The 26,499-nt window shown below is 47.2% G+C and overlaps 1 protein-coding gene across 1 annotated transcript in view; it reads right to left on the reverse strand.

Moving 5' to 3' along the window:
• Positions 1–12,407: 12,407 nt before the first annotated feature.
• Positions 12,408–26,499, reverse strand: part of LOC126249105 (mRNA export factor GLE1-like) — a 78,387-nt gene continuing 64,295 nt past the window's right edge. Inside the window, exon 2 of the mRNA XM_049950755.1 lies at positions 12,408–12,445. Within this exon, the coding sequence (XP_049806712.1) occupies positions 12,408–12,445 (38 nt within the window). The remainder of the gene's footprint in view (positions 12,446–26,499) is intronic.

The following is a 26,499-nucleotide window of genomic DNA, read 5'->3' on the forward strand; positions in this document are numbered from 1 at the left end:
GCCGTAATAACGGCCTTGATACGCCTGGGCATTGAGAGCTTGGATGGCGTGTACAGGTACAGCTGCCCATGCAGCTTTAACACGATACCACAGTTGATCAAGAGTAATGACTAGCGTATGGTGACGAGCCAGAATGTGCTGGCCAGGGCAGCAGTCGAACATTTTCTATATCCAGAAAGTCCCGTAACTGACCTGCAACATGCGGTCGTGCATTATCCTGCTGAAATGTAGGGTTTTGCAGGGATCGAATTAAGGGCAGAGCCACGGGTCGTAACACATCTAAAATGTAACGTCCACTGTTCAAAGTGCCGTCAATGCGAACAAGAGATGACCGAGACGTGTAACCAATGGCACCCCATACCATTACGCCAGGTGATACGCCAGTATGGCGATGACGAATACACGCTTCCAATGTGCGTTGACCGCGATGTCGCCAAACACGGATGCGACCATCATGATCTTGTAAACAGAGCCTGGATTAATCCGAAAAAAATGACGTTTTGCCATTCGTGCACCCAGGTTCGTCGTTGAGTACACCATCGCAGGCGCTCCTATCTGTGATGCAGCGTCAAGGGTAACCGCAGCTATGGTCTCCGAGCTGATAGTCCATGCTGCTGCAAACGTCGTAGAACTGTTCGTGCAGATGGTTGTTGGCTTGCAAACGTCCCCATATGTTTACTTAGGGATCGAGACGTGGCTGCACGATCCGTTACAGCCATGCGGATAAGATGCCTGTTATCTCGACTGCTAGTGATACGAGGCCGTTGGGATCCAGCACGGCGTTCCGTATTACCCTCCTGAACCCACCGATTCCATATTCTGATAACAGTTATTGGATCTCTACCAACAAGATAGCAATGTCGCGATACGATAAACCGCGATCGTGATAGACTACAATCCGACCTTTATCAAAGTCGGAAACGTGATGGTACGCATTTCTCCTTCTTACACGAGGCATCACAACAACGTTTCACCAGGCAACGCCGGTCAACTGCTGTTTGTGTATGAGATACCAGTTGGAAACATTCCTCATGTCAGCACGTTGTAGGTGTCGCCACCGGCGCCAACCTTGTGTGAATGGTCTGAAAAGCTAATCATTTGCATATCACAGCATCTTCTTCCTGTCAGTTAAATTTCGTGTCTGTAGCACGTCATCTTCGTGGTGTAGCAACTTTAATGGCCAGTAGTGTATGTTGAGAATATTGGCGTAAGGTGGGCCCCCCTCACTGTTTCTAATTTTTATGTGTACACATCAGCTTAACAAGTCTGTTGAAGGACATTTGCTTCTACTCAAGCATAATTTTCCACATTTTCCCTCCAACATAGAAAAGCTGCCACATGTTTCAGTGTGTATAGTTTAGATTCGCGGGAGTTTCAGGAAGTTACAGATTATTACGGCAGATGAAGTAACCTTTTTTGAATGCTGCTCTACACTACAGTGTGACACAAATAAATACCACTTGCTTCGGACGACTGGTTCTAGGCGCTTCAGTCCGAAACCGAGCTACTGCTACGGTCGCAGGTTCGAATCCTCCTCGGGCACGGGTGTGTGTGATGTCCTTAGGTTAGTTAGATTTTAGTAGTTCTAAGTCTAGGGGACTGCTGACCTCAGATACTAAGTCCCATAGTGCTTAGAGCCATTTGAACCATTTTTAACCACTTTCTTCAACACAGTCACCAAGTCTACGTAAACAACAATCGGAACGTTCTACCAATCGTTCAATTCCTCGACGATATAATCTGCTCCTTGGTTATGGAGCCATTCGAGAACCTCTGTTTGAACGTCCTTGTCGTTGGAAAATGTCTTTCCCCCCATATATTATTACTCATTGGGTGGACATTGTCCTCTGTGGTCTATGTAGGCAGCTTTCCCTTAACGATCGACGTCACCCACGCTTGTCCGTCACTGGTCAAATTTTTGACACCATTTCACTACGGCTGAACGTGACATTGCGTACACTAATCAAGTACATTTACACAGCCTGAAGCTGTCTAATTCATAAATTAATCATATTATTACATATCAGGGTTTTAGGAGGACAATTTTTATCTAAATCGTACTGCACTCATCTACGGCCATCCAGTATAGAGGAAATCTTCACACTGAGGATGGCTGTTCCCTAGTCTTTCAATCGAAGCCAGTCTGAGGCTCCAATTAAAATAACGTGAAAGCTGCGTCTTCAGGTCGACTGCTCCGCGAGCAGCATGACTTCCTTCTACACACCCATATACTCGTGGCATCGTGTACCGTCACACAGTGGGTCAGTGTGGAATGGAGTAGCAAGCTTGCATTACGGTTATCTGCAGAAGGTAGTGTGATCCGACATCGAGAAGGGTGTTGACACTGTGTGTTTTTCATAACCACTTAATCAGAGTAAGTGAAATACTAATAAGCTTCGACTAACACAAAGAGATATTAGTTTCTACATATTTAAATTGGATTATTAATTTTATATGTATGACAGAGGCTGTCGTGAGATGACAGTAAGGTAGTGATGTTCCTCAGATTTCACGATATAGTTTCCAATTAATACACACTAAGTTACTAATTAGTGCAAAGTAGAGAGTTCACTTAAAGCGAAACACCTTTTGAAGAAAATCCTTTACTCATGTGCAGTGATCTAACTGCAAAATTAGTTTCGTGGTAAAAAGGACTGAGGTATTTGTAATAACTTGCCGTAAAAGACCCAATTGCATTCCTGATAAAAAGTGTCTACAGTTTCATGTGTCGACTGCTGTTTGAGATATATGTCTGTAACAAGACGCAGAGAGCGCAGGCACTTCACAGACGGACATCGATAACACTTCCATAGTCGGTATGGTCTGCCACCGAAGCCACATGGAAGTACAATTTAGGTGCCATTTTATGTAAGTGCTCACTGAGTGATGAACGTTGTGGCAGCATGGACTCAATGATGTTAATGATTCTCGACATCAACCAAACTGTCACTTAGGTAATAAACAAAATTGTTCCACTGACGCTGATTAATGACCCGTCAATCTCCTCCCTCGCCCTCCTCTCTCCATGTAGCTTACCTATTTATCTTAACAATCCCACATCCAGGAAATTTCTATTATCCTTAATATATCTGGCAGTTGTTCGTGTGTTTGTGTGTTTGTGTATGTGTAAGTGATAAAATTTTTAGATCCTTCACCACAAAGCTGGACGTGTGATACTGAGACAGTGTTAGGTATATATACAGAAAGCTTTTAAAACAGTGATGTGAGCGAGTGAGCTGACAGGTGTACAGCATGGCACACAATTGACGACACACTATTCCTGGTCGCTTGTCGTGGGAAGTGCTGTCCGGTGTGCATGCCTTAGATCAAGGATAGCAGCAAAGAAGATAAAGTCAGCCATAGACCTCATGCAATAACGACCATTCCAGCAAAGTTAGGAGAGTTAAATTCTTCTGCAATGCTTGTGGGAGGAGTGTGCCTGGAACACCAGATTGATTGACAACCGTGAAGGAATCAGTGTACCAGCTTCCTAGAAGTGAACCGCCGAAGAAATGCCTGGGTTTTCGGGATAGAACAAGAGCTCACTTCCAGATGGACAGTGTCAGAGTGTCATTACGACATGAACATTGAGATTCATTAGAATATGTACACAATTCCCTTCAAGACTCCAGTATCAGCCAAAATAATAAATTACAGTGCTGCTACCTCACCACATCTTGTAATACTGAAAGTGAAACGCTGTCGCAATATTGTTCTCCAAACCATCAAATAGTGTGGAGTTGATGCCCTTTGATCCAGAACACGTCGATTTTGGTAAATGAGGACGGTAACTAATCTGGAGGATTCACTGGGTGATATTAATCAGTTGAACTTATTTTATTCAGTTACTTCACCTAGCTATACAGGTGCAGTCAGTTTAAGTTATGAGTCATTGGAAATAATATCAGGCAGAGATTGATGGGGGGATATTACCACAACCTTCCAGTAATGACCAAAATCTCTCTACTCTCACTGAATTATATCAGTAGAGGATCACTTAGTTTTCTGGCCATGAATTCACTGAGGTCAGCATCAACATTCCGGGAATCCCGACATCATCGCAGCCAGGCAACTGCACCAAGCCCATGACATCATCACTCTGGACAACTACAGCATGATCATGTCACTGCCCTGTGGAGGCCACCTCACTCCCGCACCCCCACGCCCGTCACTCCCACGCCCAGTACAACAACATTCCTCGCAGAATTAATTTGCATGTGGTGCTGTTTTACCGCCTTTCCTACCACCGACTGCATATCTGCTGTATAGTAGAGAAGGTGTGAGCTGATGAAGCCTATGATTGTGACATCGTGAAAATAACTTACACCTATTTTACAGACGAGTTTGACGACTGGCTACATTGCCAAGAACATCACTGGAGGCAGTTATAACTAATATGTATGATATTTGTAAACGCATAATTCTGGCATGCAACCCCCCCTCCCGCATCCAAAAAAAAAAAAAAACCTACACACATGCTCATAAATTAAGGATAATGCTGATAAATGGTACAACAACGCTCTGGTGGGTGGTTTGAGGTGTAAATCACCTCGGGGTATGAGCATGTGGTGCATTTGACCTGCGGTCGTCACACGGTGGCGCTGGCAGCAGCCCACATACTCAGAGGTGTGTCGGTTCATGTCAGAGTACGGAGCAACGAGTAAATGTGCAGATGTTTTCCGACGTGCTAATGGTGACTGTGTGTTGAAAATGGCTCAAAAAACAATATTGATGACGTTATGAGAGGTAGAATACTAGAGCGACTGGAGGCTAGTCAACCACAACAGGTCGTAGCACGGGCCCTCCGTGTGCCACAAAGTGTGATCTCAAGAATATGGCAACGATTCGAGCTCAGAGGAAACGTGTCGAGGCGCTACAGTACTGGACGTCCACAGTGTACAACACCACAAGAAGACTGATATCTGACCATCAGTGCCCGGAGACAGCCACGGAGTATTGCAGGTAGCCTTGCTCGGTACCTTACCGTAGCCACTGGAGCAGTCACACAGTCTACAGACGACTGAACAGTCACGGTTTATTCGTCGGGAGACCTTAAAGGTGCATTCCCCTGGTCACTGGAGAGCCCGTTAAGTCTTGTGTCAAGAACACAGTACATGGTCATTCGAACAGTGGTTCCAGGTTATGTTCACAGAAGAGTCCAGGTATAGTCTGAACAGTGGTGTTCGCTGGGTTGTCATGTGGCGTGAACCAGATACCAACCCCTTAATGTCCTTGAAAGGAACCTGTATGGAGATCTTGGTTTGATGGTGTGGGGTGGGATTATGATTGGTGCACGTACACCATTGCATGTCTTTGACAGAGGAACTGTAACAGGTCAGGTGAATCGAGACGTCATTTTGCACCAGTATGTCAGCCTTTTCAGGGGTGCAGTGTGTCCCACCTTCCTCCTGATGGATGATAACGCATGACCCCACCGAGCTGCCATCGTGTGGAGGAGTACCTTTAAACAGAAGATATCAGGTGAATGGAGTGGCCTGCCTGTTCTCCAGACCTAAACCCCATCGATCACGTCTGGGATGCTCTCGGTCGACGTATCGCTGCACGTCTTCAAACCATTACGACACTTCAGGAGCTCCGACAGGCACTGGTGCAAGAATGGGAGGCTATACCCCAGCAGCTGCTCGATCACCTGGTCCAGAGTATGCCAACCCGTTGTGCGGCCTGTGTACGTGTTCATGGTCATCATATCCCATACTGACGTCGAGGTACATGCGCAGGAATCAGTGGCGTTTTGTATCACATGTGTTTCGGACGGTTTTCTCAACTTATCACCAATACCGTGGACTTACAGAACTGTGTCGTGTGTGCTCCCTATGTGCCTATGCAATTAGCGCCAGTCCTGTTTAGTGCCAAGTTGTGTGGCACCACACTGCAATTATCCTTAATTCATGAGCACGAGTGTATATCACCGACATGTATACGTACTCACAGCTATCTGTATAAGGAAGGGAAATACATAACAATGGAGAGTATGACTGTAGCCAAGAGCAACATTGTTAAGACAGATATGAAATGAAGGCTGCCTTACTGTCAGCTAACTAACTTCCGTTAATTTTCAAGATCATCGAACTACTCACTTCACCCATCCAAAATACATGCACGTAGAGCATTGTACAAGCAGTCTTTAAATATGCTTACACACATTATAGAATCGTTTTGCGATAACATTGCGCTAATTAAATCTGTTATCCAGTGGCGTAACAGGAGTGATTCGGAAAGGGACGAGCAGTAATGTTAATGTGGCCGTTTTTTTGTCATTGAACTGTTATCTGCGTAATATATTCTCCAAGTTCGTCACTGCAAGACACAACGTCAAGGCAAAGCTACTACTTCTCCTACATCGGAATGCCAATGTGGGAGCATGACGAATATTTGAAAAAATCGGCAAGGAAGCACTGGAAATCATTTCGAAGAAATTTAGAAATCCTGTTGCTATACTATATAAAGTGGAAATATCTTACCTTAAAATGGACGTTCCTGTGGACGAGCTGAATGGAATATTGGAGCAGATCCTTGCAGACAAGTATTACCTTTTGGATTTGGACATAACACAAAGTTTTGCCGTGATTTTCAGTAAATTGGAGATGTCTGACTATGTAATATCAAATCTGGCTTCTGTATGGAAGGAGACTGCAGGGAAGCAGCAGGGTCGTTGTAAACAACGGTAAGACTGTTGGGACTGACTGTTTATTGTGTTTGAGTTCCAATTGTAGGGTAAAGATATATATCCAGTTTGTATGTCAAAAAAATGGCTCTGAGCACTATGGGACTCAACTGCTGTGGTCATAAGTCCCCTAGAACTTAGAACTACTTAAACCTAACTAACCTAAGGACAGCACACAACACCCAGCCATCACGAGGCAGAGAAAATCCCTGACCCCGCCGGGAATCGAACCCGGGAACCCGGGCGTGGGAAGCGAGAACGCTACCGCACGACCACGAGATGCGGGCTTTGTATGTCAAATGAAAAGCCTGGATGTGACCGAAGTTATTGGTAAGCACCTTACAGTTTTTATAAAGCGTCTAGACATGTGGCTATGAGAAACTTAAACGTCTTCCTTGGATAAAGAATGAGGTATAACCAAGCTGGAGGTTATATAACACAGCTACAGAATGAATTGTGTTGGCTGGCTCTGAGCACTATGGGACTCAACTGCTGAGGTCATTAGTCCCCTAGAACTTAGAACTAGTTAAACCTAACTAACCTAAGGACATCACAAACATCCATGCCCGAGGCAGGATTCGAACCTGCGACCGTAGCGGTCTGGCGGTTCCAGACTGCAGCGCCTTTAACCGCACGGCCACTTCGGCCGGCATGAATTGTGTGTTTTACCCTGTACAAGAATGTTTAAGTGTGTTAAACACCAACAAACTATTTACAATGTGCTCACCTCTATTCTGTGCCACTGTGCCAAATATTCCCGGGTGTCATCAGTGAACGAGTAAGTTACCAAGCAGCCTTTGTGTGGTACTTATTAACTTCCATTAGTGTCTCTACCAGGGTAATAAGAACATGGAAAAATTGACTGACACACAAGTAAGTCTTCCAGACAGTCAAGAGACCATGCAATCTATGTTCAGTATGTATACATTTTTAATTACCTACCTGGGCACTATGTGACGATTCTTGATACCGACTCTGGCAAAGACGATATAAGTGTTGTACAGAAGTTTTAAAGCAGGAGAAACTCATTTTTTTCAGTCTAGTACATTGCTTTCCACAATAACATCAAATATAGATATTGCCAAATTATGATTGGTTGCAGTCAATAACATTGTTCATAAAGCCTTAAGTAAAAGTGTAAAAGTATTGCAGAGACTTAAACCATTTCCTATTAAAGCAATTACACCAATAAATGTAGTGAATGTGTTATGCACATGAAAAATAAAACTGGAAATAGAAGACATTGAAGTGAAAGAATCAAAGTGGAATATATTGCTAAAATACCAGCTATGAAGGAAGAATAGGAACTCCAGCTGGATAGAGAATAATCTACTGCAGATGTGCAAGGGAGGTTTACATATGGCTTTATGCATAATGTAAGGAGAAATGTGGCTGTGGCCTGCGACGACAAGATATTAGCATTTACTGCAAACAACAATGGCAAGTGCCCATATGTCGCAGTCCTGACTGCATTTAAGGGAGTGTAGCACGTATACTACGTTAAAAGACATACAAGAAATCCGTTTATAAAGCTCCATTCCCACCTGGATCAGCTTGAAAAGGATAGTTACACTATACCTAAATACGGTGGATTCACTGTAATGCAGCTAGTAACAGAACAGCAATTTCTAGGGCTTAAAACCAATGGAATAACAACACTTGCGGTCTCCTTGTTTGTAAAAGTTGTAAACCTAAAGCTGTACATGGAAATTCCTCGAGAATGTGCAGAATGGCTCACAGCGTACAATCAGACAGATGTGGATTGTTACAATGATAGTGTTATACAGGAAACAAGAAGTAAAGTTCAACTCCCCCAACGCTGTCGGCTGGAACATTTGTAGAAAGGAACGGAACTAATTGTTACAGTCATGAAGCAGATAGTTTACAGAAAAAAGGATATGTACTGGAATTTGAGAATATAGTTTCTTTGTACTTGACAAATTATTACCGAGCGAGGTGGCGCAGAGGCTAGCACACTGGACTCGCATTCGGGAGGATGACGGTTCAAACCCACATCAGGCCATACTGATTTAGGTTTTCCGTGATTTCCCTAAGTCGCTTCAGGCAAATGCTGGGATGGGTCCTTTGAAAGGGTACGGCTGACTTCCTTCCCCATCCTTCCCTAATCCGACGGGATCGATGACCTAGCTGTTTTGTCCCCTCCGCCAAATAAACCAACAAACAAATTATTTGATGGAGAAAGAAGTAAATTGATAAGATGTATATTTAGATTATTAGTTAAAGCAAACAAACGTAAAGAAAGAGTTGTTTTCTGTATGTACATGTTTATGCAGAATTTAATAAAGATGTAGTAGAAAATTTGCTTGTCTTATTCCCCAGCACAGAAAAAGTCTCAAGAATATCCCATAGTCGAGTCGCTAGCGCCGGGCGAGGAGGCGCACCGCAGTCGTCGCTCCGGCAGCGCGCAGAGATGTCGTGGGCACGCCCGGAGTTCCGAGGATCGCTAAGTAGAGCTATGGGTGTGGCGGATCGCCGTTCGGCCGAGCCCGCTCGGTCGCCGGCCCCATCCGGCAACACCGACTCAAAGGAAGGCCTCGGCGCTTGTTGGTGACGTCACGTCAGCTAGGCACGGCGAACGCCAAGTCTGTTGCAGGCAGAAACGCCTGGGCGTGCTTATCACTATAAATCTCTTATTTTTGGACAAAATGTTTGGTATTGTTTTGGAGTCTGCAGTTTTATTTAGATGAAAAATTTTCTTACTATCGTAAAGCTACAAATGAAGATCATAGTTCTTATTACTGTCGAAACAAACGTAGATCAATATGAGAAGATGCTTTGCCCCATTGCAAGCTTCGGAAATTTTACATTCAAGTAACTATATTTACTTGATCCATTTTGTTATCGAAACTTACCCCAACCCCCTTACAATTAACTCGTTTGTTTTATTTATTTTCGTTTGACATCGTCACTGGAAATGTGAACTAATTTACATGTGTAAATGTCCAACTGTTGGCAGTCATTAGATTACAGTCGTTTTCAACTAAAGGAATTCTAAACAGGAAACAAAATAGCTTCATACATGGGAAATACTGCTGAGCTTAAACTTTTTTAAACATGCACATTAGAAAAGATAAATATTCCCCTCTTGCAACTGAAAGGAGAAACTTTATAAGATAAAAAAATTTTATTTGATAAAACAAGTATCTCTCTTTTGCCTCTTCTTCTGTCCCCCACCCCATCCCCCAACGCGTACAATTGCAAGATATTTCATTAACCCTCAGTGCTCCTCACCCCATAGTCAACCAAGATACCTAAAGAAGAGCACCAATATGTTCACAGTTTCTTGTAAAAGCAACCCAGTACAAACGTAACTTCCTCAGATTTACAAATAAGGTAAAGAAGCACGAATGCTGTTGCTGCTGGACCATGAAGTTGTTTTTGTATGTCAATCCTTAAAACAGGTGGAAATTAAAGTTAAGAAGTGTAATGAACTGCACAATTAATTGATTGCAGAAATCTCTCAGAACAATGTGTGTTGGTCAACTACCGCCAATAGTTTCACATTTTCCTGTGTCAGAGAGGGAGACACCACCATTATGAGTATGCCTGCAACAGACCTGGCATTCGCCGTGCCTAGCTGACGTGACGTCACGAACAAGCGCCGAGGCCTTCCTTTGAGTCGGTGTTGCATCCGGCCCCCCAAACACGACGACTGGAGATGTTGGTGTGGCAGACCGCCGTCCGGAGGAGCGTGCTCCCCTGGCGGCCCCGTCTGACCCGCCGCCTAGGATGACCCGGCCACCGTCCACGGACTGCGACATGGACGACGTTTCTGGTGAAGATGATATCGTAGTGCACGGCGCACTACCGGCCGACGTGAGGGCGCGAAGTATAAAGGCCAGCGCGCAGCAACACCCAGCGGGCGAGCGGCGCAAGAGGTCTTATACCGCAGCAACCGGCGCCAAAAAGACGCCGAAGAAGAGGAGGCAGCTCGCTGTCTCTACAAACGGGGGCAGAAGACGCGCCCTACCTGATGACAGCGGTGCGGGAGCGACCTGGACGACCGTCACGTCGAAACGTGCGGCCAGACCCAGGAAGACGCCTTCACCGCCGCCCACATCGACCGCAAACCGCTTTGGGGCACTTGGGGTCGAAAATACGACTGAACAGCCTACTTCAGAACGGTCGGCGCCCACGGCCGCCGCCAAAGCAGGGTGTTCAAATGAAGATGAAGACGAAGAAGCCGTCCCCACCACCGGACGGTCACATCAGAGGCCGCCGCCCATAGTCTTCGAGGTGGCCGAAGACTACAAAGGTTTCCTGCAGCTCGTGAGGCAGTGGACGACTGCCGACTTCACCTTGCGAGCTGCAACAGGGAACCTGGTGCGGCTACAGGTCGCCAACACAGAAGATTACATCAAGGTGACGAGCGAGGCGTCAAACCAGGGCCTCCACTGGTTTACACACGCCGCCGTCCCCGAGCGACTACTGAAGATAGTCTTGAAAGGACTACCCATGGCAGCTCAACCTGAGCTGCTACAAGAGGAACTAACGGACCTCGACTTCCGCGTGCGCAACGTGACGCGCGTGAAGTCGCACGTTAGCCACAAGGAGTCGCCGTCACTTCTGGTGATCGCCACTGATACACCGGAAAACAGGCGGCTCTATCAGGTGACGAGGGTGGCCAACACAAAGGTCACCGTCGAGAACCTGAAACAGAAGAGGGGCCTGGTGCAATGCTTCCGCTGCCAGGGGATGGGGCACGTGGCTCGCCACTGCTCCTTCCCCGAGAAGTGCGTGAAGTGTGCCGGGGACCATATGCCAGCAGACTGTGTCCGCTACCGCGGTCGCACGCGCCCAAGTGTGCGAACTGCAGCGGCCCACACGTGGCGAGCTACCGCGGCTGCGAAGTCTTCAAAGCCGCAATAGCTCGCCAAAACGGGCAGCAGGCGACGAAGACTGCCGACCGCTCCCTCCGCCGTCCGCGCCCAGGCGCAAAACCGGCGAGGCGGCCGGCACACACCAGACAGACGCCGGCAGCCAATGCTGCCAACTCCGTCCCCACTGAAGGTGGCAACAGAAGCTGGCGCACCCGCGTCAGAAAACGTGCGCGCGAGCGCACACCAGGCGACCAGCGCGCCTACCAAGCCCATGGGAAGGCGCGCAAGAAAGACCACGCAACGACGGGGGGCGAAAGGCGCGGCAACGCGCAAGCCGCCTCACGTCACCCTGCAGCAACCAGCCAAGGCGCCGCAACATCAGCGCTTGAAGGAGGGCTGGCTGCAGCAATTTCAGCACTCTCTGCGGCAATCGACAAGGTAACACACCTTGCCGACACGCTGCAAAGAGTGGCTGAAACAGTGATGACCGCCTCACCGGCGGCTGTTCAACAGCCGCCGAAATAAGGCGCTCCCAACGCCGTCCGCGCCGGCAGCACTGAAGTCGGCCTGTAATGGGCCCACCCAGTGTCTGCAGCGCATACACAGAGAAGTCTTCACAACCTGAGAAGGGCCCAAGAAGACACTAAGAAACGAGAAGAACCAATCATTCCAAATGAAAGAAGACTTGGAGGCAAAGTAGGGCAAGCCTACTAGGACTCCGCCAACCAGGGGTCGGGGAGCCCCTGCAGAAGCCCGGGTCGTCGTCGTCGTCGTCCCATAGTTACTGTCAGTGAGACAATGAATATTACCACATTTTGCTACCAATTTACGCCAAAATAGAGTATAATGGCTGGGAACAGACTCTAGTGTGTCTGACCGAGTCACAGGTACTTCTTGACATCAGCATAGCGTAGTTGAACTATAACATTAACACACATAATGTTTAGTGGTAAAGCATTAAGCGAATGAAGAAAAAAGCGCTGTGATGGTCATGTGACTGGATTCTAACCTCTTAATAGGTGAAGCATTAAATCTATCAACCCATTGACTCCTTTAGGTAACTACAACTTCATCAGCAAGACAGTCAGGTCTCTAGAGTTGTATAGCCATTCTTAGCATTCTCTTAGTTGCTGTCATGGAGGCAATGACTCATACCTGATTTTTTCATTATTCTTAACACTGGCAAAGAAAACCGCTGACACAGTGGTGCTTTTGTTAGCTATAGTAACCAAAAATAGTCTTACATCGGTGTAGTGGTAAAAAATATCGAAGTCGAAACAATTTACTGCATTAGGGGACACCCAAAAAATATGTTTATAAAGTTCCATTCACATCCACGTCTGCTTAAAATGTGCTATCATCCAGACTCTGTAGTGGCACATCAAAGTTGGCAGCGTGAAACAATACCACAGAGGGCTTACTGCAGCCCACAACAACTAATAAGAAGCTCTCCAGAAGATACACCCTACTTCTGAGAAACTGCAGTGCCCTTACACTGAGGTCAGTATAGTGTTGAACATACAAAAACTCGCGCAGTTTGTGACCTTCACTATAGCAGTCAACATCATCATCTAGAACCAATGAATAGTTTAAGTTTCATATAAACTTGTAGTGTTGCTAATGTTGAAAATTGTACCTCAAGAGAACAGTTTTTTAATTAGTAAATCACAAGTTGCCTTTCTAGTCAATGACAGTTGTAAATTATCACTGGACAAAGTTAAGTAAACCTTTTATTTATCAACGTAATAAAGTGAACTAATACTTCATGTGTTCGCCTGCAGCTGTGACCGAGAGGTTCTAGGTGCTTCAGTCCGGAATCGCGCTGCTGCTACCGTCGCAGTTTCGAAATGTTCAAATGTGTGTAAATTCTTATGGTACTTAACTGCTAAGGTCATCAGTCCCTAAGCTTACACACTACTTAACCTAAATTATCCAAAGGACAAACACACACACCCATGCCCGAGGGAGGACTCTAACCTCCGCCGGGACCAGCCGCACAGTCCATGACTACAGCGCCCTAGACCGCTCGGCTAATCCCGCGCTGCTCGCAGGTCCGAATCCTGCCTCGGGCATGGATGTGTGCGATGTCCTTAGGTTAGTCAGGTTTCTGTACTTCTAAGTCTAGGGGACTGATGACCTCAGATGTTAAGTCCCATAGTGCTTAGAGCCATTTGAACCATTTGAACTAGTTTGATGACCCTTCTCCCAGAGCAATCAAAGAATCCACAGTTGTGGCTAGGCGAAAGCAGATTTCCCTGGTCACAACGAAAAGAATGGTTACATTGCATTTAAGTGCAGTGGACTAGATGTGATACACATAGTCCTATGCAGGGAAGTAGCAGCTCAGCAAGCGAACAGATGGCGACCAGATTACGCCAAAAATAAAATCCTAAGGCTGCGAGCAGAATAGGTGGTGGGCTTAATCCTGTCAAAAGACTAACAAATAGTGTTCGCAACTGTACACTGAGCCAATCACTTCCATGTCGTATCAGTCAACGAATAACTTAAGAAACAGGTGCTGAATGGTAGTTAACAGTTCCCTGCAGCTTGTCTACTGGAGTAATAACCCCATACGCATGGTTAATTTGTTATATATACGAAAAATAAAACTTAACATGGCAGACGTCAAAATCACGAAGTGGAAAACTGTATTATATGATGTACACAACTGTCACGAAGGAAGAATCATCTACATCTACATCATACTCCACAAGCCACCTAATGGCGTATGGCAGAAGGTACTTTTTGTAGTACTAACTGAACCCTCTAACTCAGTTCCACTAGCGAATAACTCGTAGGAAGAATGATTGTCGGTAATTTCTCGAATTTTTTCTTCGTGATTATTACGCAAGACGTATGTTGGGTAAGTGTTACGTTGTCTGACTATTCCCGGAAAGTGCTCTCTCGAAATTTCAATGCTAAATCTCTCCGTGATGCACAATGCCTCCCTTGTAACTTCTTCCAGGGGAGTTTGTTGAGTATTTCGGTAACGCTCTCGAGCCGGCTAAACGATCCCGTGACGAAGCTCGCTTCTCTTCGTTGGATCTTCTCCATCCCTTCTATTAGTCCTAAATGGTAGGGATCAGAGATAGATGGGCAATACTGAAGAACCGGTCGAACAAGAGCATTATAAGCCACTTCCTTCGTGGATGAGGTACATTTCCTTACGATTCTTCCTATGAATCTGAGTCTGACGTCTGCTTTCCCCACTATTTGTTTAATGTGGTCATTCCACTTGAGATCGCTCTAGATAGTTGCTCCTGGATATCTTACGGTAGATAATGTTTCCAGTAGTTCGTCAAGAATAGTGTAGCTGTACGCATGTGGATTTCGTTTGCTATGTTTGCACAGTATGCCACATTTATTTACGTTCAGTTTCAACTGCCAGAGCTTGCATGAATACTAACTCTTGCGCATAAAACATGTTCCACAATTCTACAACAGATTGACGTCAACTACATGGGTCTATAATTGTGTGCATCTGTCCTAGGCCCTTATTAAAAAGTGGAATGACCTGCGCTTTCTTCCAGTCACTAGGTACCCTTCCTTGCTCAAGTGATCTACGATAAATTAATGGTACAAGGGGAGCAACTTCTTTCGCATAATCTTTGTAGAATCTTATAGGTATCTAATCAGGTGCGACGCTTTTCCATTACTAAGCGATTGTAGTTGTTTTTCCATTCAGTAATCGATTATCTCAGTATCTGTCATTTCGAAGTTCGTACGACGATTGAAAAGAGAGACCGTGTCACGATCATCCTCGGTGAAACAATTTCTGAAGACCGAATTCACCGTTTCGGCCCTCTCTCTGTTATCTTCCGTTTCGGTGCCAGTATGGTCACTGAGTGAATGAGTAGAAGCTTTTGACCCACTTATCAATCTTACATATGACTAAAATCTATTAGCGTTTTTACTCAGATCGGTTGACAAAGTTTTACTTAGAAAGCCATTCAGCGCTTCTCTCAGTGCCCTCCTTACGCTCATTTTCTCTTCGTTCAGCTTCTGTTTGTCAGCTGAGTTGTTACTTCTCTGGAATCTGAGATCAATCTCTATTTGTTTACGTAACTGTTTTCTAACACAGTTATTAAACCGTGAAAGGTATTTCCCATCCCTTAAGACCTTACTCGGAACATATTTGTCTAGGGCATATTGCAAGATGCCTTTGAATTTTTTCCTTTTGTTCTCCATACGAGTTGGACCTCAAACTATCTGCTCAAAGAAATTTTTGACCAAGACATCCAGAAGAATGTCACATCCCTGTCTCCGGCACCAGCTTTGATAGCATGACACTCCCAATCTACGAGTATACCTGGAAAGTTCAAGTCACACCCTATCTCAACGGCATCATAAGGAAAATTAGTAACGATATTCTGAAATGAAACTTCCTGGCAGATTAAAACTGTGTGCCCGACCGAGACTCGAACTCGGGACCTTTGCCTTTCGCGGGCACGTGCTCTACCATCTGAGCTACCGAAGCACGACTCACGCCCGGTACTCACAGCTTTACTTCTGCCAGTATCTCGTCTCCTACCTTCCAAACTTTACAGAAGCTCTTCTGCGAACCTTCTGCGAACCTTGCAGAACTAGCACTCCTGAAAGAAAGGATATAGCGGAGACGTGGCTCTGCCACAGCCTGGGGGATGTTTCCAGAATGAGATTTTCACTCTGCAGCGGAGTGTGCGCTGATGTGAAACTTCCTGGCAGAATAAAACTGTGTGCCCGACCGAGACTCGAACTCGGGACCTTTGCCTTTCGCGGGCAAGTGCTCTACCATCTGAGCTACCGAAGCACGACTCACGCCCGGTACTCACAGCTTTACTTCTGCCAGTATCTCGTCTCCTACCTTCCAAACTTTACAGAAGCTCTTCTGCGAACTTTGCAGAACTAGCACTCCTGAAAGAAAGGATATAGCGGAGACATGGCTTAGCCACAGCTATATCCTTTCTTTCAGGAGTGCTAGTTCTGCAAGGTTCGCAGAAGAGCTTCTGTAAAGTTTGGAAGGTAGGAGACGAGATACTGGCAGAAGTAAAGCTGTGAGTACCGGGCGTGAGTCGTGCTTCGGTAGCTCAGATTGGGCAGTTCGGCGCTAGCAGCCGTGCGAAGCGGAGGTCCGATACTTCCGCCTGTGCGGCGTGTGCGAGTGTTTGTTTACTTGTGGACTTAGTCTGCACGCGGGCTAGTAACAACGATCATGGCGAACAAGTACAGGAAAACTACATTACGATTCAATTTCTGCAAAGACTACGAACGACCAAAGGCTTTAGCAGTGGAACGATTCATTCGAGAGGACGTCAAGATACCGCCAAACGATATTATCGGAATTCACCTATCCATCGTTAATGGTTCAAATGGCTCTGAGCACTATGGGACTCAACTGCTGAGGTTATTAGTCCCCTAGAACGTAGAACTAGTTAAACCTAACTAACCTAAGGACATCACAAACATCCATGCCCGAGGCAGGATTCGAACCTGCGACCGTAGCGGTCTTGCGGTTCCAGACTGCAGCGCCTTTAACCGCACGGCCACTTCGGCCGGCTATCCATCGTTAGTCCCACGGTGTATGTTAAGATGGTAAATGACGCGGAATGTGAGAGAATTCTACAGGCGACAAAAGCAGGTCTCCGATTTTGCCATAGTGACGGGAATGTCGGCACGGTAACTGTAGAACATGCTGGTCTGGGTATACGGACAATACGTGTTTTTCAGCTGCCATTTGAGCTCCCGGCTGACGAAGTTATCGAGGCTTTTAAGCCATATGGCACAGTACATGGTCACACAGCAGAACGCTGGACACAATTCGCCACATACCCCGTTCTTAACGGAGTGCGGCAGATCACTATTGATCTTCAGAAGCATGTACCGTCCTATCTGACAATTGGTGGTTGTCGGGCGGTGGTGATTTACGATGGTCAACCACGTACATGTTCTGGATGTGGCCAGGAGGTACACCTCAGGTCGAACTGTATGCAACGGCGGATTACGCAACTGCCTTCAGATGTGCGGGAGCCGTCGCCGGCGATGACAGTACTACCGATCACCTATGCCAAAGCCCTCACTGCGTCCGCTGATGACCGAAAGGACACAGCCCCGGTGGAAGATCAAGATGGCACTCTCCGAAACCTTGTCGCAGACGTCGGGATGACAGAGCATGCTGCTCCGTCGAGCATACAATCTACGGCGACAACATCAGATGAGACCGAACTCCCACCAAGCACACCGATAGTACAAGAAGCAGTTCCAGCCACTACGGATGCTGTTCCGTCTGAAACGCACTCTGAGACGACATCATTAGTTTCGACCGAACTCCCGCCAAGTTCAACGATGGGACTCGAAACACTTCCAGTTCCTACGGATGCTTTTCTTTCGGGCAGCCGTGATTCCCTGCAATCTGAGGACACGGACGGAAGATCACGCAAACAGCGTTCCCCGAAAAGGAGGAAACGGCGGCGTCGCACGACATCTCCTCGGGATGACTCCCCTTGCCCCGACGACGATGTGCCTGTGGACCAAGACGACACAACAGCCTGTACGAAACAGGATGAAGCACTGGGAACTGTTCGATCCGACCCACAGCGGTCTGTCACATTGACGGTACCGGTACGTGGTGATGCTGAAGAGAAATCACAGCCACTTGGCTCTCCAGACGCAGATGCTGTGGCTATGGACACGAATATATCACAGCCTGAAAAGATGTGGTATGAGGATATTGAGGAGGCGCCGGACGTCATACAGAGGCAGCCGGCACTCACGAAGACGGACTAATAATTGCTGAAGGTGAAGGGAGAGGGGCGAGAGAACGTCTTCTAACTCAACCCCCGGCGCCGGTGCAGGGAGATGTTTTTGCGCCTCGACAGAGTGGGATTCAACGCCATGCGAACCGTATTGCAACATTAAATATCAATGACGTGCGTTCACCGGCCAAAATACACCTATTGAAGGAAACGGTTTGGGCATCTGATGTGGATATTGTTTTGCTGCAGGAAGTCCACATAGCTGCACTCCCATACATCGCAGGCTACCAGTCCTATTCGTCACATGGAGATCACAATGGGAGTGGGGTGGCAGTTTACGTGCGAGATGGCTTCCCAGTGGAAAACGTGTGTTATCTTCCGTCGGCCAGGGGAATGGCTTTCACGACGTTTGGGACACGCATCATCAATCTTTATGCACCGTCGGGAAACAATCGGCGGCGGAAAGGGCGCGATTTTATGCAGAAGACATTGCTACACTATTCCATGGACGTTCTGAATGTGTAATAATTGGTGGAGATTTCAACTGTGTTCTCAGCCAGAAAGACCAATGGCCGCAAGCAAACATCAGCCAGGAGTTGCGAATCGTTGTCAACGACCTTGTACTTAGTGACACGTGGGAATTACGACATGGAGCTGCACCGGGATACACCTATGTGACAAGTCATTCGGCGAGCAGATTAGATCGCATTTATATCTCACGGGCTCATGCAAATGATGTCCAGGACGCGGAACGCTGGCCATTGGCATTTTCCGATCACAGCGCTTACATCTGTACGGTGCTTCTTCCCCGTAGAGAGGTGTGGAACAGTAAGGCCCCGTGGAAACTAAACATTCAACATCTACATGATCCTGAATGCCGTCAACGGATCCTTGAGACATGGACGATGTGCGAGCGAAGGGTTGGAAGGTATGCGACGAAGCTTGATTGGTGGCTGACTTGTGCTAAACCGGCACTTCGCCGTACGTTCATCTCATATAGCAGGGAAATGGCAGAATGGCGCCGCCGTACCACCGACTTTTATTTTGCAGCACTGCGCGACCTGGATGATGGCCCGCCGGGACAGGACATCTGGATCGAACGCAAAAGGATAAAAGCTAAATTAGTGGCTTTAGCTCGGAAACATCTTCAGGGAACCATGGTGCGCGCCAGATGTCACGATACAGTAAGGCACGAGATTCCTTCCATGCACCACGTCGTGAATGAACGAAAGCACCGACGACGCGTTTTGGTACGGGAGTTAATCACCCGCGAAGACCGAAGAGTGACGCGTCAAGCGGACATTGTCTCTGCATTCGTCGACCATTACCAACACATCTATCGGGAAGAAGCAGCCTCTTTCGATGACCTCGACCGTATAGCCACGTCCGTCTCCCGTACACTGACGGTGGAAGCCGCGAGAACCTTACTGGAAGCCATTAGCTGTGGGGAAGTACATGATGCGATCGCACAAGGTGCGTTGAATCGGTCCCCAGGCACTGATGGGCTTCCTGCTGAATTCTATCGCGAATTTCGCAACGAAATGGTACCGCGATGGACGGAAATGTACAACGAGATGTTAAATTCCGATGCGCCTATTCCACCGGCTTTTATGGAAGGCCTCCTGGTGCCAGTACATAAACCGAAGCCAGGAATTACGGTCACACATTATCGCCCCATCACCCTGCTTAATGCCGATTATAAGATCTTTGCACGGTTGCTAGCGTCCCGATGTCGTATGTTAATTCGTAGCGTTGTCTCTCCGGAACAGACGACACCGGGTGGATCGGTGAATGTGCAAACAGCTACTTGCGAATGCCGTGATGTGATAGCGCTGGCGGAGGAGTGCCGGCTTAAAGCGGCGATGGTGGCGGTTGATTTTGACAGTGCTTTTGATAAGGTGCGCCACAACTATCTGTATGCTGTACTGGAACAAATGGGTTTTCCAGGCCGTTTTACTGGTCTCATTAGAAGGATTTACGGGGGCGCACAATCCTTGGTACAGGTTAATGGGCGTATAGCAGGGCCCATTCAAATTCGACGATCCATTCGCCAGGGCTGCCCTCTTTCGATGCTGCTGTTCGCGATAGCGTTGGAACCATTAATTGGGAGGCTCACCAATTCTCTTTCTGGGGTGGAACTACGGGGCTACACCTTCAAATGTCGTGCCTATGCGGACGACCTCCTGCTGCTCGTTCGTTCTGAGGAAGAGGTGAAGACGGTCCTTGAACTGTTGTTGGACCACAGTGTGACGGCGGGTAGTGCAGTGAACATGAACAAATCGGCGGCAATGCCGGTGGGAAGGGGCCTTACGCCGGAAGAAATCAGTCCGTTTCCTTATGTGCAACGATTCCGCTATCTCGGCATAGACTTTACCTCATCTGTAAAACATACTGCAGCAGTTAACTACCGACGTATGTTACAGACAACACGTACCATGGTCCGACAACATCTCCTACGGCGCCTTGATCTTTTGCAGCGAGTCGAGTACCTGAACACTTATGTGGTTTCTCGAATGGTGCATATTTCGCAGATCCTGCCCCTACCACTCACGCTCGGACGTCGACTTCAATCAGCACTAGGCTATTTCGTGATGATTGGATCGCCCCTCAAGGTGCGATACGAAACGCTCACTCTCCCTACGGACAAGGGGGGACTCGGACTTACGAATGTTCACTGCCGTGCGACGGCGCTCCTTCTAGCCACAATGTATAAGCAATGGCGTAGCGGGCGTGATTCCCTTACATCGCGCCTTCTGGATCTCCTGGTTCCAGCGTCCCTCACACCTCCGGTGGCGGTGGGCAACATTACGCCACATTTTGCGCATGTCTCAACATTTATCGTGGAACTTAGTTATATCAGAGACGAGCTTCCGCGCACTAGATCGCCATGCGCGAAAGATTTTTATGTTTGGCTGCTACGACGGATAAGTTGTAATGTAATTGAACTGGAACACCCCAGGTTGCATTGGCCGAAGATTTGGAGACATGTGCACCAAAAATTCTTTCCTACCTTCGTTCGGGCACTGTGGTTCTCTGTCGCCTGTGGCAAGTTCAACACCCACCAACGGCTCCATGCAATTGGACTAGTGGACACTCCACTATGCCCGAAATGGCACCAAGTGGATGACGACCATCACCGCTTAATTTGTATCGCGGTGGAGGACGTCTGGCTCCTAGGAAGACAGATGGTGGCTTGCTACCTCCGTGTGACCCCGCAACATATTACACCTGCTTCCTTCTTACATCCGGAGAGTGACTACTTTCCGGCGACTAAATCACAGTCGATCATCTGGATCAAAGGTTGGACGATCGCGTACCTCTATGGGGATACTGCCACGTCGCGACTTGACTTTTGGTATTTCTTGCAGCAAGCCCACAGTGAGGTTCATAGATGGTCCCACTATCGGAAAACCTTTGCCAATTATCTTCAGGCAGTCTTCCTTGATCCCCCACGCAGTTGGAATGTGCCGGGTGCAGTCGGTGTGCACATCTGACAGCTGATGATGAACCTCACGCTTCTCTCACCACTCACTATGTAATGCACATACTATACGATGACATGGTCTATATGTTCCTTTTAACAGAGTGATCATTTTTGAAAATAAATAAATAAAAACAACATCCCTGTTCCTTTCAATTTGTGATTTGTTTTAAAATCTTTTGTTTTCTTTCTTTTTGGCAGAGGATGCATTTCATTTAGTATTTGTAAAAAAAAAAAAAAAAGCGGGTTCAGTCGAGTACGTAATTTTCATCTACCGGTGGCGGACAGAGACATTCAAGAAACAGGTCAAGAGAATGTTTTTGTAAATTTTTCTGTTTATTTCTTGAAGGCTTTTTTGTTTATTTATGTTTGTGCTGTTTTGTATATGTTTTTAGTAGTATGAATGCGGTTTAAAAAAAAAAAGATGGTAGAGCACTTGCCCGCGAAAGGCAAAGGTCCCGAGTTCGAGTCTCGGTCGGGCACACAGTTTTAATCTGCCAGGAAGTTTCATATCAGCGCACACTCCGCTGCAGAGTGAAAATCTCATTCTGGATATTCTGAAAGTTCTTTCCGAAGAGCTCTACCACTATAGTCCCCGACCCAGGCGGTCTATAAAAGCATCCGATTAGCATTTTTGACCTATCTCTGATACTTATCTTCACCCAGATTAATTCACAATCTGAATCCTTCATAGTCTCGCTAGATTTGTCGAATTCTTTACTACAATAAATACGTCGCTGCCAATGGTGAATAACCAATCTTTACGATCAATATTCTAACAATAACTTAGGATTTCGTTGTCATTAACGCCCGGTTTCAAACAGCTTTCTGTTCCTAATACTATCTGTGCATTATAACCTTCAGTAAGCAACACTAATTCTGAAACTTTTCCTTGGATGCTCCTACAGCTTACTAAATCATATTAACATTTTCTGTCTCTGATCTGTGACGACAAACATTCCCTGAGTGTGGCTAATTTATCAGGCAAATCGTATTTGATCCCAAGGGAGAGTTTCTCTAATCTAAGAAAGTCCCATGAGCACGTCACTCGTACGCTGCAACCCCAGTACCCGCTTCCTGCGTGTGGTGCACGCCTGACCTATTAGGGAGAACCCTTCAGTTCTGCACCCAATAGCGGAGGTCGAAAAATTCGCAATCGATACCGCTGCAGAGTCGTCTGAGCTCCTGGTGTAGACCTTCCACTCTGCTCCAAACCAGAGGACCGCTAGCAACCATGGATACGACGCTACAAATAGACAGCCTAGCCTGCACCCCCCGTGCGATGCTAGTTGCCTTCACCAAATCAGCCACCCGCCGAAAGGAGCCGAGGATGCCCTCAGACCCCAAGCGGCAGGCGTCACTCGTGCCGACATGGGCCACTATATGCAGCCGGTTGCACCCAGAGCTCTCTATAGCTGCCGGCAGGGCCTCCTCCAAATCACGGACGAGACCCCCCCCCCAGGCAAACATACCGAGTGCACACTGGCACTCTCCCCCCCCTCCCACCCTTTGTCACAGAGTGATGTACTTTGGGCAAGTGAGAGACTGCATACAAGGACGACTTTGTGATCTCAGTAGAAGGTGATAATTCGGTTATAGCTATATACTATGAACTTGTAAACCTAATGAAATTGATCATCCTCCCCTTATCAAAATGGGCTACCAACTGTGAACAACTCCAAACTATCTGGAGGGCAGAAGGGCGAGAACTCCACACCCAGACTCAAGTTTTAGGCCTAGACTGGAACACCGCAGGTGACTACTTCTGTATCGATCCTAGCGAAATCATCAGAAGGTCGTCAGAAGAGCCAGCCACGAAACGACTCCTTTTACAATGTACGGCTAAATTCTATGACCCACTCGGACTATTTTCCCCTGTTTCTCTTGTTGGGAAATTGCTATTTCAGGAAACATGGTGCCGAGGAATTGGTTGTGATGAAGTTATGCCCTGGGACTTATGGGCACGATGGCGCACTTGGATATCTAGCTTACCTTCATTGTCACGTATACGTGTCCCTAGATGGATAGCTACAGCTCATGGAAGAGACTCTCAGCTGCACGTATTCTGTGACGCCTCGGAAAAGGCATATGGACCAGCTTTGTACATTCGTACTGTCTTAGATGATGACGTCGTAACTCATTTAGCCTGTAGCAAGAACAGACTTGCTCCTATTAAAAAGGTGACATTGCCTCGACTCGAACTTTTAGCGGCAGTAGTTGGAACCAGACTATTGTGTTACTTTTGCCGCGCAACATACTTTAAAATTGCCCATGCGATATTTTGGACGGATTCTACAATAACACTAAGTTGGATTCGCTGTGATCCTAACAGATGGAAGACCTTCGTTTGTAATCGTGTAACTGAGATACAAACGCACACGACTCCCACGCAATGGAAACACTGCTCAGGACCAGACAATCCTGCTGACCACCTCTCACGTGGACTCCTCGGCTACCAAATGAGTTCTCTGGATATTTGGTGGCATGGGCCGCCTTGGCTTACACACCCACCTGAATGCTGGCCAAACGATACTACAACGGTGGTACGACTTCCTCCCGAAGAAAAGAGGAAGAAAACCCAGAGCCAAGTCTTGTCGATATCTACGCCAACCAGCCTTCTGGACTTATTTAAATTCAGCTCATACTGGAAGCTCATTCGTATCACAGCATGGACTTTCCGCTTCCTACACAACATTCGTCAGAAGAATAAATCTTCAGGAGAACTTAAAGCCACCGAATTATCAGCTGCCAAAATGTATTGGATTCGAGTGGGCCAGAGAGATTCCTTCTCCAGCGAATTAAATGCACTTCAGAATAACTCGCCACTGCCAAAAGAGTCAAAAATCGCACGATACAATCCTGTCTTAGAAGATGGACTGATACGTCTAGGAGGTCGACTGCAGTGCACTAGCTTAAATAGGGAACAAAAACATCCTGTACTCCTTGAAGGTTCCCACCACTTCACACAATTGGTTATTCGAGAGACACACATCCGCCTTCATCACTTTGGTGTTCGTTCTGTACTATCCGAACTGCAAACCGAATTTTGGATCCTTGGAGCTCGTCAGGCCATCAAAAGAATCCTACACTCATGCCTCGCATGCAAGATCTTGAAGAATCCACGAGGGCAACAGATCGAAGCACCGCTGCCACCTGAACGTGTTTCACCTGTCAAACCATTTGCTGTAACCGGAATAGACTTTGCTGGCCCACTATTCATCAAAGTGGGGAAGGAAACGCACAAGTCATATATCACTCTTTTCACATGTGCTACCACACGAGCTGTACACCTCGAACTCTGTACAGGCTTGTCAACGGACAAGTTTCTTATGGCACTTCTGCGATTCGCCGGAAGACGCGGACTACCCCACACGACATATACAGATAACGCGAAAACATTCCACGCCACAAATATGGAACCAGCCCAACTTTGGAAGGCATTAACCACCACAAAAACTTGTCAGTTCCTCGCCCACCACGGTATTACTTGGAAATTCATTGTCTCCCGGGCGGCTTGGTGGGGAGGATGGTGGGAAAGAATGGTGGGCACTATAAAGCGCTGCCTACGGAAGGTATTGGGGCTCGCAAAGCTCACTGAGGAACAACTGAACACCACCTTGATCAGTATTGAAGCCGCGGTGAACTCCAGGCCCATCACACCAGGAGATGATGGTAATGCACTCACACCTTCCCATTTTCTGACGGGAGAAAAACTTACGACTATTCCGACGGGACCAGAGCCTTCAGCGAACACGAATGTAACAACGGAATTCCGACTGAGACAGCAACTCTGTGACAGTTTTTGGAACCCTTGGGTTCGTCCTGTGCAGCTGGCCGTACCTTTGGAGGTCGACCAGGGTGGGGAGGATGTCACAGAGTGATGTACATTGGGCAAGTGAGAGGCTGTTTGTTTACTCTTAGGACAATGTATCTTTGACTTGTTGTATTGTATGTTCTGTGACTTGGGTTAAACGCCCATCGGGAAGAGTCATCCCCTGTCGCCCTGGCGATATCGCGCTGATCCAAGAGGACCTTCGTCCGCGACATATGTGGAAGGAGGCCAGGATAGAAAAGGTACTACCAGGAAGAGACGGCAGGGTAAGGACGATAATACTCCGGACACCAGAAGGTCACATCATTAGTCGTCCTGTGCAGCTGGCCGTACCTTTGGAGGTCGACCAGGGTGGGGAGGATGTCACAGAGTGATGTACATTGGGCAAGTGAGAGGCTGTTTGTTTACTCTTAGGACAATGTATCTTTGACTTGTTGTATTGTATGTTCTGTGACTATGTAATAAAATGTTGTTAGACTGCTAATCGCTGCTCTACAGTGATTCACGACACCCTTGCCTGCTATTTGTCTGAGTGGCTCCATTACCTGCCAAACACTGGAGCTGCCAATGAGAAGAATACCCACCCTCTGCACTGCGCAGGAAAATTGGCCGCTGGCCCAACGCGAGAGGCATTCCTTACTGACTCAGAGTTATCATCAAACACTGAGAGGCACCTCGTAGCTGTTGCTAAGGCGTAGGAAACCAGCCGCGCTATCTGCTCCCTCTTTCGCCGTCCGCCCAGTGACACGCGAACCCACCACTGTCTGCCACCCACTCGCGAGTGAGGACGGATCGGTCAGATGTTGCGTTGAGCATCAGCCAGAAGCATGTCGACGGTAGCCAACGCAGTTTCCAGCTGTTTACGGGCAGCAGCCAGTTCTCCTTTTGTCCGCTCACAACGAGCACAGTCCCTAGCTATATAGCAGTGT

Source organism: Schistocerca nitens, chromosome 3 (assembly GCF_023898315.1).
Source record: "Schistocerca nitens isolate TAMUIC-IGC-003100 chromosome 3, iqSchNite1.1, whole genome shotgun sequence".
NCBI classification, from domain to species: domain Eukaryota; kingdom Metazoa; phylum Arthropoda; class Insecta; order Orthoptera; family Acrididae; genus Schistocerca; species Schistocerca nitens.